This window comes from Chiloscyllium plagiosum, chromosome 9 (assembly GCF_004010195.1).
Source record: "Chiloscyllium plagiosum isolate BGI_BamShark_2017 chromosome 9, ASM401019v2, whole genome shotgun sequence".
Classification (NCBI taxonomy): Eukaryota; Metazoa; Chordata; class Chondrichthyes; order Orectolobiformes; family Hemiscylliidae; genus Chiloscyllium; species Chiloscyllium plagiosum.
Window position 1 is genome coordinate 82,077,055 of NC_057718.1, and position 18,984 is coordinate 82,096,038.

The following is an 18,984-nucleotide window of genomic DNA, read 5'->3' on the forward strand; positions in this document are numbered from 1 at the left end:
TATCTGACATATGCTTCCTTCTTTTTCTTTAACCAAACCCTCAATTTCTTTAGTCATCCAGCATTCCCTATACCTACCAGCCTTCCCTTTCACCCTGACAGGAATATACTTTCTCTGGATTCTTGTTATCTCATTTCTGAAGGCTTCCCATTTTCCAGCCGTCCCTTTACCTGTGAACATCTGCCTCCAATCAGCTTTTGAAAGTTCTTGCCTAATACCGTCAAAATTGGCCTTTCTCCAATTTAGACCTTCAAATTTTAAATCTGGGGTCTATTCTTTTCCATCACTATTTTAAAACGGATAGAATTATGGTCGCTGGCCCCAAAGTGCTCCCCCACTGACACCTCAGTCACTTACCCTGCCTTATTTCCCAAGAGTAGGTCTAGTTTTGCAACTTCTCTAATAGGTACATCCACATACTGAATCAGAAAATTGTCTTGTACACACTTAAGAAATTCCTCTCCATCTAAACCTTTAACACTATGGCAGTCCCAAGTCTGTTTGGAAAGTTAAAATCCCCTACCATAACTACCCTATTATTCTTACAGATAGCTGAGTTCTCCTTGCAAGTTTGTTTCTCAATTTCCCTCTGACTATTGGGTTCATTTGCCAGTTTATGCCATGGAATTCTTGGAAGTACCACAATAGGTCGAAGTGGTATGTCAGTGTACCTTAGGTAATCCATAAAATCTTAGGATGTTGTTGCCTTCTGGCATCATCTTTTGTGGGTCTGTCCAGGTTATCAGTCTGTGTTTTTTGTAGGTTCTGTAGTGTGCTGTTTATTCTATTGGTTACCTGGGGCATGTGGTCATACTCCCTCTATAGGTTGGTGTCGGTATCTGCAAGTAATTTCTCTGCTTTTTGAATGTATTCAATCTTGCCCATAATAGCCGTTATTCTGCCTTTACCTGCTGGTAGTAGGATTATGTTCTTATCCTTTTTGAGTGTTTTTAGAACATATTGGTCACGTATCTCCAGTCAGAAAAATACCATTCCACCACTACTATCTGTCTTCTATGACTAAGCCAGTTCTGTATCCATCTTACCAACTCACCGCAGATCCCATATGGCTTCATCTTGCCATGAGGGATCAACCTGCCATGAGGGATCATGTCAAAGGCCTTTCTAAAATCCTTAACGACAATATCTACTACCCTGCTCTCATCAATCATCTATGTCAGTTTCTCAAAAAAAATCTGTCAAGTTTGTGGGACTATCATTGATAAGTCCAAATATTTCCAAATGTCAGTAAATCCTATGCCTAAGAATCTTCTCCAATAATTTCTCTACCACGGATGTAAGGCTCACCAGTCTGTAATTTCCTGGAATATCCCTGTTGCCCCTTTTAAACAAAGGAACAACATTGGCTATTCTCAAGTCCTTTGGGACCTTTCTTGTGACTAAAGAGGATATAAAGACAAGGTAACAGAGAAGGTTTCTGAGGGTATTGCGTTTGATGCATTGCACATGGTCTTCCAAAATGCACTTGCAAATGTGCCACATAACAGACTTGTTGGCAAAGTCAAAGCCTAAGGAACAATGGTGACATGTCCAGTGTCTGCAGTCCTCACTTTCTGCTGTAACATTCTTTAGGATATCCTGAGTTCATGAAGTGCAGTGTGAAAACAAAAAAAAGTCATTTTCTCCACCTGCAGGTGGTCATGGCTGACTTCTGTTCAGCAATTATTTCACCTGATACCAGTAATTATACAAAAGAAAAGTGTCCTTTTTATATGCCTTGCTGCACAACAGCAAATATCAAATTGACTTCAAACGTAGGTATTGGGTTTAATATATAGGTATGGGCATGAAAAGCTTTCAATTATGGAAAACGTATATAGTTTGAATGCAGTTTTACGCTGCTGATGGATAATTTCCATTTCAAGCCACAGGATGGCAGACTGTTCCCTTGTTTAAAAAAAAATTGGTTATTATTTTCAGAGTCTGAATAACAGCTGCATATTATGCTAAACCGGTATCAGGTCTAAGTTGAATTGTTTGTTTTTCTATCCTGTGCTATTTCATTGTCTGTAAAACAGACTTCTATTGTGAGACTTTACGATCATATTGTACATTTAACAGATCAGTGAATTACAGTTTCAAGCAATTTACGTTTAGTTTCTTGTTGGCTGTGTAAGAAGAGGATGACTTAATTGAGAAAGCATTAAAGAAAAATTTTATAAACAGTGAAAATACTTTAAATCATATAAATATGCAAATGATATAGCATCTGAAAGACAGAGTTTATTTTTAAAAGCATTCTTCCTGGTCCCCTTCCTGGTCTTGTTGCACTAGATCAGAAAAGATAGAGGCATAAAAATACACTTGCAACAACTTTCATTTGTTTCACTTTTGCATTTGCTTTTGTTTGACCAAGTAGGCTTACCTCATGAAATAATTTTAGGAAAAGTTCTGGAAGTGGACAAATGCTGGATTAGTGCAAACTCCAACAACTCACATTGCAAAGAACTTCTAGCACCAAAATGAGTCAGTCAATTCAACTTATCTATGCCAGTGTTTGTGCTCCGTTCTGCCTTCCTCCCACCTTACTTCATCTCACCTCCTGGCATCAGTTACTGTTCAGTAATGAGCAACTCATTAGATGACTTGAGTTGTTAGGAGTCACACTCATTTTGGCATAACTGCTTTGGGGCAGCTCAAGCTTGCATATGGCAGCAATGCATCCATTGATTTTTCTCTTATAATTATCTACTGAAGGGTTTGACATTTTTGGAAGCATAAATCTCAGTGCTACAGTTTTACTGTTAAGCTTTAATTATAAAGTTCAGCAAAGTTGGAGGGAGCGGGGGGGGTAGTTGGATTAGGTTGTGTAAAATGATACGCTGTCAGCCGATGACTATACAGTTTGTCTCATCCAAAAACACAATTTGTTTAAAAAGCAGCCCTGACTTCTATCTGTGTATTTATCTTTTGTTACTGTAAACATGGAAAGTTCAATTATGTGAATGCTGGCACAATGTTGCCTCTAATCATTGAAATGAGTTTTTACCTATAGCCACCTTGAGTAATATTTGTTAAAAGCTTTTTAACCACCTAAATACAGAACCTGTTTATAATCCAACTTCCATTTAATCTTTCACCTTTGGAATCCATGATACACTTATCTCAAAGTCCATTAACGGCAGGTTTAAATTGCCTTGAGTATTGAATGTGTTATCATCAGTGCTTCCATATGTTTTATATAGCATTTCAGTTGTATGTCTAGTAATACAGTCTAAAGTCTAATGTTATTAATTAAACCATGCCTTTGTCAAAGTTGATTTTGAGATTAACTTGACCTAACAGCAAATTTGGTGCAATAAAATTGGTTGTAATTTGTGGCTCTGTAGCAGTGTAGTTTTATTAGATTGACAAAGACAATTTTAGGTGTGAAACTTTATCAGTTAACACCTGTGGCTCTGAATCAAAAGGTTTTGGATTCATCGGTTTTCAAAGAGTTAAGCACAGACCAGTGAAGGAGTGCTGTCCTGTTGGAGGTGCTGTCTTCTGTGCAAAATGTCAGTCTGAAGCCTCGTCTGCACTAATTGTTGGGCATAAAATGTCTCAAAACACTTCAGGAGAGAGCAGGTTTTTCTTAGTGTCCTATCACTCCATGTACATGATTCCAAATAGCTATTCTCGTCATTATCAGCAAGTAATTGTCCCCTTTCTTGGATTACAACAAAATAAATGCTGCACAAATACATAATTGTCTGTAAAGCAAATTGCAATCTTGTGTAAGATGCTATATAAATACAAGTTTTTTTTCTAACGGTTATCTATTCTGTTAAAATAGCTTGAACAAGAACTTTAAAAATACATATTAAAGATTGACCTCTAACACAATTAGTTGCAATTTCTCTCTCATGGTTACAAGCCCTAAAGACATTCAAAACATCATCTCATTTCTATTATATTTTTTGCCCTGAAGACCACAGATCTGCATTCTTCTCCAATCTGGCAACCTTTGACTATCCCACTACAGAGGCTGGGGTTGGAATCTAAGAAGGACCAAAGCACCCAAACGGTTGGTCTATTTTACCCATCCTGTAAGATGCTGGAGAAGAAGGAGATGGAAGTCATAATGGAACAAGAAAGACAGCAGAAGATGACCGATCGACGTCCCCTTCTAACAGCCATCAGCCCTGGAAGGGGTGCGTAATGTTGCTTATATGCTTGAAATCCAAACGTATCTAGGATACAGCATCCAGTTTAAGCAGACCCTACTTAACATACTACAATTCTATCATGTCCAATAACAATCACTGAGTCAACATAGGTGTGGCAACAGTAACATTGTTTTAGCTGCGATGCATTCATTTTAGCATAAAAGACCTTGCTTACATGTACACAGCAGAGGTAAATGTACTTCCTGTGTTTACTGACTGAACAGACAGCTTCCACATTTAAATAACCAAGACAGTAAAGATTTTCAGGTGCCGGTGTTGGAACGGGCTGTACAAAGTTAAAAATCACATGACACCTAGTTGTAGGCTATCAGGTTTATTTGTAAGCACTAGCTTTTGGAACACTGCTCCTTCATCAGGTGGTCGTGGAGTATAAGATCGTAAGACACAGGATTTAAAGCAAAAGTTTACAGTGTGATGTAACTGAAATTATATATTGAAAAAGACCTAGATAGTTTGTTGAGTCTCTCATCTTTTAGAATGAACATGTTCATTTCGGTTCTTTCATATGTAAATTCCAGAACTTTTTTAAAGTTACATTCTCAAGTGAACTTTAACAATAGGTGCCATGTTGGCCCAGATAGTGCATTGAAGGTGTGAGGCTGTCTGTGCCACAATGTTCAGACTGTCTCTAATCTAAAAAAGGGCTTTACAGAATCTTATGTGGATTCATGCAGTTTTTGAGCAAAATAAAATGTAATTCTGCAAGTACAAATTCGCCCCACAAACTTTGTGTGTGTGTGTGTGTGTGTGTGGTGCAATGGTGTCACCTGCAGTGTGACATGAATCCAAGGTCCCTATTGAGGCCATCCCCATGGGTACCGAACTTGGCTATCAGCCTCTGCTCAGACACTTTGCATTGTTGCCTGTCCCGAAGTCCACACTGGGGGATGATCACCTGAAGGTCTGAGGTTGAATGTCCTGGACCACTGAAGTGTTCTCCGACGGGGAGGGAGCAATCCTGTCTGTTGATTGTTGTGCGGTGTGCATTTATCCATTGCCATATCCTCTGCTCAGTCTCACCAAAGTACCATGCCTCAGGGCATCCTTGCCTGCAGTGTATCAGATAAACAACGTTGGCCGAGTCATATGAGTACCTGCCACTTACATGGTGGGTGGTGTCCCCACATGTAATGGTGATATCCGTGTCGACACTGACACATCTCAGACGCTGCAAGATGTGTCAGTGTCAACAAGGATACCACCATCATACGTGGGGACACCACCCACCATGTGCGTGGCAGGTACTGATGTGACTTGGCCAGTCAAGGATGCCTTGAGGCATGATACAGCAACGGATAACGGATGAATGGATACTGCACAACAATCAACAGACAGGATTGTTCCCTCCCAATCGGAGAACACTTCAGCGCTCCGGGACATTCGACCTCAGACTTTTGGGTGACCATCCTCCAATACAGACTTTGGGACAGGCAACAAAGCAAAGTGACCGAGCAGAGGCTCGTAGCCATGTTTGGTATCCATGTGATTGGCGTCAACCAGGACCTTGGGTTTATGTCACACTACAGGTGAACACACACACACCCTACAGACCCACGAGCACCCACTCACAGACTTATAACCGTTTACACTCACACTCACATACATATGCATTCACACTCTCTCATAGACCCACATACACCCTCGTGCGCAGACACCCACATGCGCGTACACACACACAGACACTCATACCCCCCTCGCGTGCACGCACCGACATGTACGCACACACATATAAGTTTGTGGGGTGAATTTGTACTTGTAGAATTTCATTTTATTTTGCTCAAAAACTGCATGAATCCATATAAGATTCTGTAAATCCCTTATTTAGTCAGTCTGAACATTGGGGCACAGACAGCCTCACACAAGACACCTCACACCTTAAGTGCATTATCTGGACCAGCATGGCACCTATTGTTAAAGTTCACTTGAGAATGTAACTTTAAGAAAGTTCTGGAATTTACAAATGAAAGAACGGAAATTAGATTACTTACAGTGTGGAAACAGGCCCTTGGGGCCAACAAGTTCACACCGACCCGCCGAAGCGCAACCCACCCATACCCACTCCCCTACATTTACCCATTCACCTAACACTACGGGCAATTTAGCAGGGCCAATTCACCTAACCTGCACATCTTTGGACTGTGGGAGGAAACCGGGGCATCTGGAGAAAACCCACGCAGACACAGGGAGAATGTGCAAACTCCACACAGTCAGTCGCCTGAGGCCGAAATTGAACCCCGGTCTCTGTCGCTGTGAGGCAGCAGCGCTAACCACTGTGCCATCACTCTAACTCTAACCCTAACCCTCGCCCTCGCCCTATGAACATGTTCATTCTAAAAGATGACAGACTCAACAAACAATCCAGGTCTTTTTCAATATATAATTTCAGTTATATCACACTGTAAACTTTTGCTATAAATTCTGTGTCTTGCGATCCTATACTCCACCTGATGAAGGAGCGGCGCTCCGAAAGCTTGTGCTTCCAAATAAACCTGTTGGACTAAAACCTGGTATTGCGTAATTTTTAACTTAAGACAGTAAGAAGCTCTATGATCAAAAATGATTGCCCACTCTATATCTTTCATCTCATTATTTTTCTATAATGCAGAAAACATCATTCAAGTTTACGATCATAGCCAGCACTGTATATTGTGCATTTTTGAAACTAATCAGAAATGCACCTAGCCACATGCCTTCCAGTTGGCCACATGTCGCTTTGCTGTAAGCTAAGTGTAGCTGATGACTAATGTATTTAGCAACACAGCTCTACTTTTTACAGTTTCTGCTCCACTGATGCAAAGGCATTGTTAAGAATGGAGACACTAAGCTTGTGAAATTCTAATGACCAAATGTAATGGAATTACAGTACAGTAAACATTCAAGAAACAGTGCTACTTGCAATTACTGAGTGACTAGAACTGGATGGCCTCCACTAAAGCTCGAGTTCAGATAGGGTAATGTTTAAAACAGTGTGGTGCTGGAAAAGCACAGCAGGTCAGGCAGCATCCGAGGAGGAGGAGAGTTGGGCATGGACGTGACGAGGGAGTCGCGGAGGGAACAGTCTTTACAGAAAATGGATAAGGGTGGGGAGGGAAATATATCTCTGGTGGTGGGGTCCGTTTGTAGGTGGCGGAAATGGCTGAGGATGATGCGATGTATACGGAGGTTCGTGGGGTGGAAGGTGAGGACCAGGGGGATTCTGTCCTTGTTGCGGTTAGAGGGCTGGAGTTCGAGGGCGAAAGCGCAGGAAGTGGATGAGATGAGCTGGAGGGCACCATCAACCACGTGGGAGGGGAAATTGTGGTGATTAAAGAAAGATGCCATCTAGTGTTTTCTGTGGTGGAACTGGTCCTCCTGGGAGCAAATGCGGAGGAGGCGGAGGAATTGGGAATAAACTGTATATTGGGAATTGGGAATAAGGTGGCGCCAATGCAGTCATCAATGTAGTGGAGAAAGAGGTGGGAAATGGTGCTGGTGTAACTGCAGAAGATGGACCGTTCCACATACCGACAAAGAGACAGGCATAACTAGGCCCCATGCGGGTGCCCATGGCTCCCTCTTGCGTCTGGAGGAAGTGGGGGGATTCAAAGGAGAAATTTTTGTGGGTGAGAACCAGTTCAGCCAAATGAATAAGATTGTCAGTGGAAGGGTACTGGCAGGGATGTCGAGAGAGGGAAAAACAGAGGGCTTGGAGACCGTGGTCATGGCGGATGGATGTGACTAGGACGGGATGTCCATGGTGAAGATAAGGCATTGGGGGCCAGGGAAGCAAAAGTCTTGAAGGAGGTGGAGCACGAGGTGGTGTCTCAAATGTATGTATGGAGTGCCTGGACTGGGGGATAGGACAGTACTCCTGGTGAACAGTTGGTGTAGACTATTTTCATAGAAACATCAAAAATAGAGCAAGAGTAGGGGCCTTTGAGCCCTCTCCACCATTCATTATATCATAGCTGATAGTCCAACTCAATAGGCTATTCTTGTTTCTTTCCCCATATCTTTTGAACTCTTTAGCCCCAAGTGCTATATCCAATTCCTTAAAATCACAATGTTTTGGAGTTGACTGTGTTCTGTGGTCACAACTTCTGCAGGCTCACCAGTCTGGGTGAAAAAATTTCTCCTCTGTGCTAATGACCTACTTCCCATCCTCAGACTGTGACTCCTGGTTCGGAACTCCTTCACTATTTGGAACATTCTTCCTGCATCCACCTTGTCTCTTCCTGTTGGAATTTTATAGGTTTCTATGAGATCTCCCCTCATCCTTCTGAACTCCGGCAAATGCAATCCTAACTGCCTCAACCTCTTTTCGTGGAGATTTCATGGAATAAAATATTACTGTGGTTGGAACCTGATCTAATTCACTTTGGTAGGACGAGGTGTGCCTTGGATTACCTCTTCAAGATGAAACTCTATGAGAAGAGAACATGACATGGATTGCCTTGTGAAGGTTCTCTGGACTGAATAACATTGGGTGAGATTCAACTGGTGAATATATCCTTGCCTGTATCACTAGGGTATAGTAAGATGGTACTGATAAACGAGTGTTTTCCATGTCTACTTTTGGGTTAATTTCATAATAGGCAATATGCACATCATGAGGATTTCTACCATCAAATAAAAAAACTGCTGCTCGGAAGGTATTGTTTCTGTAGCGACAAATGTGCATAAGATAAATAATGTTAGGAATTCAGATCTCATTTTGTGGAAAATAAGAACAGACATAGACCATTCAATCTCTAAAGTTCTGTCTTGGCAGATTTCTATATTAATGCTGTTTATCCACTTTTATGTCCCTTGATGCCCATGTAAATATTGCGTCTGATCTTTGCCTTACTTGAGGTAACTGGAAACTTGAAAACCACACCACTCAAAGATATTACAATATTATTTCTTTGACTTCTGCATTTTTTTGGTAAATCTGTCTTCCAGAGAACTGATCAGTTAGTAACACTGTTTATAATCTCTCCAGTAGCTATCCATAATAGAAAAGAACACTTGTCATTTATATAGCACCTTTTACAGCCTGAGGATAAACCGAGGAGATTTGCAGGCAATAAGGGTTTTTTTTTTTGGCAGTATATGTTAAACTTTTTGCAGCCAGTGGGTGAATGGAGAGACCAGAAATCAATGTTTACTTACTTTTAGATTTATTAACCAAGTGAGAAATTGAAACGTCTAGCTCTAACTCTAGAAACATGCCACCAGAGTCAATAAATGTTTCTTTATACTTGTAATCAGTTAAAAAAAACAAGTTATCAACCCCTTAAAGGGCACTTTCACATTATTGCAACAAAACAGGGTCTACAAGAGAAAGTCATTAAATTAAAAGTAACATTTCCAGAATGAACGGGGCACACCGACTGCTGCGGTACTCTGGTTGTGGAAAGGCTCATGTGCTTTGGTTGATGTCACATGCATTTTTTTTTGACTAATTGATTTGATTTATTGTCACATGTACCTCTGTACAGTGAAAAGCTATGTTTGCAAGCAGTACAGGCAGATCATAGTAAGCAAGGACTCACAGATCATAGGGTGAAAAAGAAAACTTGCACAGAATGAGGCATACAGGTTACATCACACAGGATGTGCATGAGACAAAATCAGCATTAACAAGATCAACATTATTTGAAGTTGGAGAGTCCATTAATCTGTCTAATAACGGCAGGAAAGAAGTTGTTCTTGAACCTGTTGGTGCATGCGTTCAAGCTTCTGTATCTTCTGCCTGATGGAAGAGGTTGCAGGAGAGCATTACTGTGGTGGGATGGGTTTTGGATGATGCTCGCAGCCTTTCCGTGGTGAAGAGAGTTGTAAATGGAATCTATGGATGGCTTCCATGATGGTCTGGGCCGTGCCTACAACCTTCTGTAGTTTCTTATGGTCTTGGGCAGAGCAGTTGCCATACCAGGCCATTATCCACCTAGATAGTATACTTTCTATGGTGCATCTGTAAAAGTTGGTGACAGTCCTTATGAACATGCCAAATTTCCTGAGCCGCCTGAAGAAGAGGTGTTATTGTGCCATCTTGACTGTTGCATCTACATGGGAAATCCAAGACAAGTTGCTGGTTATTGTCACTCCTAGAAACTTGATGCTCTCAACCCAAAAGATGTTTTCTTTTGTTTTGCTGACACAGAGAGAGAGGTTGATATCATTGTACCACATCACCAAGCCCCCTATCTCCTTTCTGTATTCTGACTCATCATTGTTTGATATGCTTCATCTCCAGGGACACGTATGGATCTAACTGCAGAAGAGAGGCAGGCAGTTAAACCCAATGAACCCCCTTAGCCACTGGTTGCCTGAAATTATTTATGGCCATCTCAGCCAGGGCTGGGAGCAGACCCAAATCCAATCTGCTCATCTGCTTCTGCACCAAATTGTTGCACTTGAACCCCCACATTCCTGATCTATAGCCAAACTTTGAGGTGTAGTCTGTACAAGTGATGGAAAGTTTCTGCAACCTGACATATTCTGTATGTCCATGGCACACTGACTCCTTAAAGCCACAGAAAATAAGTGTGATCTGGGAGTCTGTGTTTTTTTCTATACAGGTAGTTCTTCAATAACACGATGGTTGCTTTCTTGTGCAACCCCGAATGATAGAAAAATCGTTCTATAGAAATTGTACTTAAATTGTTGACAATGTAATGGCGTTACAGCCGACACTCATTTTAAAAGTTTGTATGTTTAAACAGTATCCCCAATTCATCAATATGGCGAATTCACGTTAACGAAACGCACATTATAGCAGAAAGACCTGTACAATGTGAACGATTACTTGCAGCTGGTGTTTTTTTGTCACTGCCTTTATCCCTTCCAAAACAGTGTACTTAGCTGGCTCCTTATGCAGCCACTGGTGCACAGCAGGAACCGATGGCAGTGTGCCGTTGTAATGGGGCATCCAGGGAGGAGATGTCAACTGCGATGTTCTCAAATATCATTGATGAATGAGTGCATGATGATGGCCTTAGAGGCTGTATCCATGTCAGGATTAACCTCCATTGGAGGCATAATAATGGAATAATTTTTTTTCTGTATCTTTTTCTCTTAACGTCCTGTGCTTCCTTGGCATCCTTCATGGAAACTAGAGCTTTCTTCTCATCAACTCTGGATACAGCCACTTCGGGCACTGAATAACTTGTGCTCTGTGTTTGAAAATGATGGTATCAAGACCATACTTTAAAGTGACATTTTAAAATTTCACCAGTCATTTTTGTTTTATCTGTGCATGGGATGTGAACAATGAATTATCCAATCAGCCCTCCCCCACCCATCTGCACTCAAACCTTAATTGATGCAATGAACAGTGTAGCCATTGATTAACATACAAAACATAGCAGCCATTTTGTACCCAACATAGTTCTATAAACATCATGCAATAAATGACCAGATCATTTGCAATGATTTTGTGGATTTAAAGCAACAGTGTACAAGGTGCAACTCCCTTTTTGTACGTCAGTTTGATAGTCTGAGACACAACTCAAAAGCTGGGGAATGATGACTATAATTAAGCAAGGTTTTAATGTGCATTTATAGAGACAGTACAGTATAATTTAGAGGATATAGGCCGTTCTCTGCACAATGAGCGTGAGTCCAGGAGGCTGTGTTGCCTGCATGGTGCCATGGTTAAGAACATCTCCTTGGGGTTGGAGAGAAACTTGGAGTCAGAGAGTAGTGATCCAGATGTTGTCATCCACAGTGATACCGCTCACATTGATAGAACTAGAAAGGGGATTATGTTGGTATGAGCCTAAACTAAAAAACATCATCTCTGGATTACTGCTGAATCCACAGGCAAATTAACAATTTGTATATAAAGTCAAGGACTTAAATACATGACTTAGAGTGGCATAGCAGGAATGGGTTTCTGTTCCTAGGACACAGACAACATTACTGGGATAAAAGGAATCTGTTGTGATGGAATGGGCTTCACTTGAACCATGCTAGGACCAGTGTCCTGGCAGATCATGTAACTAGTATTGTAGAGAGCACTTTAAGCTAATTATTGGGAGTATGGTTTTGAAGAGAGGATCCACAGTCTCATCAAGCAAAAGGATATGGCAAAATTGGATAACGACTGTTTTGATGATGATACCCAGAGTGGGATGGGAAGAAACAGACTATACAAGCATAAAAAAGCAGCAACTAGGATCAACAGGAGAAAAAATATAATAAAAAGGCAAAATTAAAGGGTCTTTCCTTAAATGTGTGTGGTATTCAGAATAAAATAGATGATTTAACAGACCAAATAGAATTAATGGGTATGATTGAATAGCCATTAAAGAGACATGTATACAAGGTGATCAAAGTCTCAAGCATGCCCAGTTGAGTCAAGTTGCTAAATCTGTTCAAAGTCGGCATTGTTTAACGTGGTAAATAGTATCATGCAACATGATAGAAGGTAATATGAAGACAGGACTTTGTCTCTACAAGGACGATGTGGTGGTCACTCTTACCAATGTTGTCATGGCAGCTGCATATGCGACAGGCAGATTACTGAGAATGGCGTTCAGTATGTTATTCCCTCACCACCTGCCACAGACTCAGTCCAGTAGCGACACTGTTAAAGACTCAACCGGCAGATTACTGAGAATGGTGTTCAGTATGTTTTTCCCTCTTGTTGATTCCCTCACCACCTGCCACAGACTCAGTCCAGTAGCGACACTGTTAAAGACTCAACCAGTTCGGTTGGTAGTGATTGACATTGAAGTTGCCCACCAGAGTACGTTCTGCTGCCTTGCCCACTCGAAGCTTCCTTCAGATTTGATGTGCGTGGAGGAATACTGATTCATCAGTCAGGAGAGGAATGGGATATGTGGTAATCAGCAGATGAGCTCCTCACCATTCTTTGACCCGAATCATGTTGAGGCTTCATAGGGCAGCTCCCTCCCTATTTGTACCTGTGCCTTCAACTCTGCTAGGACTGTCTTGCTGGTGGGGCAGAACATACCCAGAGATGGAGAAGGTGACAGTGGTGCTTGGGACATATGATTCCATGAGTATGACTGTCAGGCTGGTGCTTGACAAGTCTGTGAGACAGCTGTCTCAGTTTAGCACTTGCCCCCAGTTGTTAATATGGAGGACTTTGCAAGGTCAGCAGGGTTGTGTTTTCTTTTGTTGTTTTCAGTACCAGGTCGATGCCAGCATCTCCATCTGATTTCATTCCTTTCTACATGGTCCAGAAGTTGATACAGCTGAGTAGCTTGCTGGGCCATTTCAGAAGGCATGTGAGAGTTAACCACATTGTTGTGGATGTGGAATCAGACAAGATAAGGATGACCGTTTCCAGTGAAGCCAATGGGTTTTCACTACAATTGGGGATGGTTTTGTGGCCATGATGATACCCAGAGCAGGACAGGATGAATTCCAGACTTTTATTGAATTCAAATTCCACCATCTGACCTAATGTGGTGCACCAGGTAGGTTACTTTTAAAAAAAATAAAGGAACACTTACAAGTGCTTTCACAACTCTAGGATCCAATTCATTTTAAAAGTCAGTAGAATACTTCTGAAGGGTAGTCAATGTTGAATGTACAAAATATAGCAACTGTCTTCCATACTGTGTTGGAGTGTCAACTTTGTGCTCCACTCCCTAGACTCAGTGGGGCTTGCAACCACAATCTTCTGATCCAGGAATGAGAGTACTCTCATTGAACCACATCTGACCCTAAATAGGTAAAGGACAGGTGAGATGTAAATAGGAAGTGTACAATGAAACTAAGGGCTTAATTGCAATAACAGGTACATGCCAGCCTTAAAATTCACTTCAGTTTTTGACATTTTCATTAAAATTTACTTTGAATTATAAAGTGCAACTGATGGAAGAAGAGTCACTGTTTTTTCTTTTCAGATTACACGTGTTTTCTTTTTCTCTATAATTAACATGCAGGGTTTGGATCCAGCTTTTATACATAACTCAAAACAAGTCATGTGTTAGGAATGCAGAACTACCTTTCAAGAGCCTCATGGAACCGCAATCATTACTAAGATGTAGGTGTTGTCAGCTAATCACAGTGTGGGCTTATCTGTCTTACAAAGAAGGTGGTTCCTTAAAATGGAGCCAAAAGCTGACTCTTCACATAAAGCATTGCAGTTGTGTTTTAATGTTTTTTGCACGTCTCCACATTGTAGTGATGTGTCCAACATGGAGTGTGAGTAGAGCTTTGCAGGTGTTTATTTTTCCCCAGTGCTGAGTTAGCACTCTCCATATACTTACAGAAAAATGCAAAACAAAGGCAGAATCTTTCTTGCCACAGAGCCAATTGTGTCATTATTGGTAGCTTTCATGCCACTGTGGTAGATGCGTGTTCAAGTCTCACTTCAGAGATTTGAGCATGTAATCCAGGCTGAGACTATGGTTTGAAAAACAACACAGTGTTACCGTGTTGTTGCATGATATGTTAAATTAATGTCTGATCTGCCGTCTTAGCTGGATGTTTAAAAAACCATAGCAATCTTTTTAAAAACCCAGTTGGTGATTCTTAATGGTGCCCTGGCCATCTGTCAATGAACAGGTCATTATCTCAATGTGCAAATGGCATCTGCATTTCTTTCTTAACAATCATGATGACACTATAAAAGAACTTCATTGACTGTAACATGCTCTGGGACATAGTTGATAAGGTTACCTTCCATCACATTCCACTACAAAATGTTTACGGGAAGCACACCATGAGTCAATAGCCGCACAATGTCAGTTTAAAATGGTCGTCAGATCCACTTGAGATTGTGAAAGTGCAACATAGGAGGACTTTTATTTCTTAAATTACCAGTCTGCCAGTCATGACAGATTCTCGCACTAGCTTCCTCAGCCAAAAAATAGAGAAGTTTGCATCTATCTTATTGTGTTGGCCAGCCCAGATCAGCTGTGACAACTCTTGACAGATTTATTGATTGCCTTGCTGAGCCAATCTTACTATATTTATGTTACATGGTGTAACATAACCATTTATGTTGCATGGTGTGGTTAACCAGTAGTAGGTATGTTTGCTGAGTGAACTCCTTCCTAATCAGTATTGAAGACACCCCTGCAAATTTGCCATGCAGCTGGATTTTCCCCAGAGTGAGGAGAGTACATCTAGGTCAAAGACTTTAAATCTGTCCTCACATGTAAGAGCAGGCTAGGATATCCTCTTTGCACCCAGATGGTAGATGCTGCCTACAAGCCACCAGAGGGCAGAGGCACTAAACAGAGAACCCGCCCCCATGGAGTGTCATGCTACCTCTGACAGCACTAGTGTCAGTAGGGCTCATTTTAACTTGGGGCAATAATCTAAAATGGTTATCAGTTCAGCCACTCTTGAGATAGTTCTCTTATTTTCCATTTCTATTTAAGTCATTGTAAATAGAATCAGGAGAGGGGTTTAACCAGCTGGAATCAACCTGTTCTACAATACCATCAGTGCTATTGTGTCTATATGATTATCTCCAATAGCAGGTTTGCCAATATAGTTTACCAAAAGATAGTGGGAATCTGAAACCTCTCCCTCAAAAGATTGCGGATGCAGAGGATCAATTAATACTTTTTCTTTGGGCGGGGGCGTAAGGGTATCGAGGCAAGGTAGATAAATGGTGTTGAGTCACAAATCAGCTTTGATCTGACAAGTTCATGGAGCAGGCTTGATCTCATCCAGTTCTCATATGAATGAAATGGGGTGTCAGGTGTAAGCAGTGATGGCAATGATTTACCTCAATTCATAGAATGTCATACATGATCAGTTTTAACTTCACATTTACTACTGACTCAGCAATTGCTGTTTGGGCATCAGAATCCCTTCATGATGACTATACAATTTCAGAATCACATGGAATCTAAAATTGTCCAAAATGTTATCCTTGAAAATTAGCACATTGCTGCAATTTTCTGAACCATAATTACAGCTCCGTGATGTTATTTCCAAAGAGACTCAGATTTGATCTAGTTATAGTTCTTCTGGATTGAATTGCATTATAAGCTTTTGACATTTTTGTGTTTTGTTCACTTTAAGAATAGCAAAGCCACTCCCAATATTATTTGCAACCAGTTCCAAAGAATGTAGATCTAACACAAATTGCTGTATCTTTACCCTGCCCCTCAGTACCTGCCAGTGCTTGTGAGATACAGGCCAGTGCACGAACTTTCCCAGAGAAAGGTGGGGCTCTTTGTTAGTCACTGCCTTTGGCATCAAACCCTTCCTGCAGTCATCCATACAGCATATTGAGTTCTTGCAGTCTGAACAAGCATTTGCACTCTGCCATGCATTTCTTTGTAAAATCTGCTTTGCAGTGTTTAAAAAAAAACCTTAACTTCTAACTGTACCTGTGGTAAAATATGTTTTTTTTTACTGTTAAACCTACAAATATTCAAAGTTATTCTTGTTGAATATTAACAAAACAAATGCTATGTACCTCAATACAGGAATGTTTCTCTACATTTTAATCTTATTTTCCTGAGGTATATGCGAAAAAGTATTTGACTAAAGGTTTAATATCTGCCCTTTGTATTCTTGATATCAGAAGTAGAAAAGTAAGTTGGTATTTCACAGAACTCTGTTTAGTTGTTTGTACGATCCTGCTCCATTTTATTATTTGGGAACATAATTAGCCCCAGGCAGTTAAAGGTTTTTATTTGTTTTAGTCATCAGCTCTTTCTATGTTTAACCTTGTGAGTGCTGTTTTTGTTTCCCGTTACCCCTTCAATCACCTAAATCTGCCTGTTTACATTTTGTACTTAACATAAATTCCATTTCCAGAAAATACAATACTTGAAAGTTTGGTGTAATGGTAGTTTGAATGCTCACTTCTCAGTTATGTGTAAAACTGGATAGTCAAGGTGTTTGGCGCCATTACTGCTCCACTGCATTCAAAGTACTGCATTTCATTTTGGAAACTGAAGAAGCATATATCAGCTTTTGGTGCGATTGCAGTGCAAATTCACCAGAATGATACCCAACCGAAGAGACAGCAGGGATAGATTAGGCCTGTGTTCTCTTGAATATAGAAGATTTTAAAAATATTTGTTCATCGAATGTGGGTGTCATTGGCAAAGCCAGTATTTATTGCCCATCCCTAATTGCCAAGAGGCAGTTCAGTCTATCACACTGTTCTGCTCTGCCTCTGCAGCCACATGTAGGCCAGACTATATAAGAACAGCAGATTTCCTTCTCTAAGGAGCAATAATGAAACAGATCGTTTTTTTATGACAATTAGCAGTTGTTACACGGTCACTCCTTATTCCAGATTTTATTGAATTCAGATTTCACGTCCCCGAAAGATGGTATTTATGGATTGCTAGTCCAATGACATTACCACGACACCATCCCTTCGGCTTAATTGAATTGTTTAAGATGCTTGAAGGATTTGATGGGGTAGATTGAGAGAAACTGTTTCTTCTGGCTGTGAGTCAAGAATTAGGAATATAATTTTAAAATTAGAACTAGGCCAGTCAAAGTGACATCAAGAAGCAATTCTTTTGAATTTGAATTGAACTTATTGTCACATGTACCAAAGCACAGTGAGAAGCTTTGTCTTGTGACCAATACAGGCAGATCAAATAGTTAAATAGCATAGATAAGTAAATAATAGGTAAACAGTGGTGAAAACAAAAACGCAGGTACAGGCGAATGCTAAGAGTTTGTGAGTCCATTAATATTCTAACAACAGTAGGGTAGAAACTGTTTCAAAACTGGCTGGTGCGTGTGTTACAGCTTCTGTACCTTTTCCCAGATGATAGAGGTTGTAGAAAAACATTGCCAGGGTGTGATGGAACTTTGAGAATGCTGGAGGCCTTTCCTTGACAGCGGGCCTGGTAGATGGATTCTATCATGGGAGGTTGGCCTTTGTAATTGCCCGAGCCGAGTCCTCCACTTTCTGTAACGGTCTCTGATCTTGAATGGTGTAGTTGCCATACCAGGTAGTGATACATCCAGACAGAATGCTCTCGATGGCGCACCTATAAAAATGGCAAGGGTATTTGTCATCATGCCAAATTTTCTCAGCTGCCTGAGGAAGAAGAGACATTGTTTGGCCTTTGTAACCAGTGTGTCCATATGAAGAGTCCAAGAAAACTTGTTGATGACCACTCCCATGAGCTTGACACACTCCACTCATTCCACCTTTGTGCTGTTAATGTGTAGGGGGGGCATGAGTAACATCCTGCCGAAAGTCAATAATGTGTTCCTCGGTTTTGCTGGCATTGACAGCTAGTTGTTCTCACTGCGCTAAAGTCAAGAAATCTAAAGAAATCTCCAAAAGGATATTGAAGATAGGTCAATTGAATATTTCAAAACTGAGATTGATAGATTTTTGTGGGGAAAGGGTATCAAGAGCTATTGTACACAGGCAGGTACCTAGGGCTAAGATACCTACCTGTGATGATCTAATTGAATAGCAGAATAGGCTTAAGGAACCGAATGACTCTCTTCCACTGTTTCTGATCATGTGATGCTGGATCGAATCTCGTCAAACTTGTATTAACATAGTTAAAAATCACACAACACCAGGTTATAGTCCAACAGGTTTAATTGGAAGCACACTAGCTTTCGGAGCGATGCTCCTTCATCAGGTGATAGTGGAGGGCTCGATCGTAACACAGAATTTATAGCAAAAATTTGCAGTGTGATGTAACTGAAATTATACATTGAAAAATTGATTGTCTGTTAAGCCTTTCATCTGTTAGAATACAGTGATAGTTTCACTTCTTTCATGTGTAAATCACAAAACCTTTTTTTTAAAGTTGCATTTCGGGTTAGCTGTTAACAATGGTGATAGCTAGACAATATGTTCAACATATTGTCCAGATATCACCATTGTTAACAGCTA

The 18,984-nt window shown here is 40.8% G+C and overlaps 1 protein-coding gene across 1 annotated transcript in view; it reads left to right on the plus strand.

Moving 5' to 3' along the window:
• dzank1 (double zinc ribbon and ankyrin repeat domains 1) overlaps positions 1-18,984 on the plus strand; it is a 102,239-nt gene that overhangs the window by 42,641 nt on the left and 40,614 nt on the right. The window contains exon 13 of the mRNA XM_043696847.1: positions 3,932-4,154. Within this exon, the coding sequence (XP_043552782.1) occupies positions 3,932-4,154 (223 nt within the window). The remainder of the gene's footprint in view (positions 1-3,931; positions 4,155-18,984) is intronic.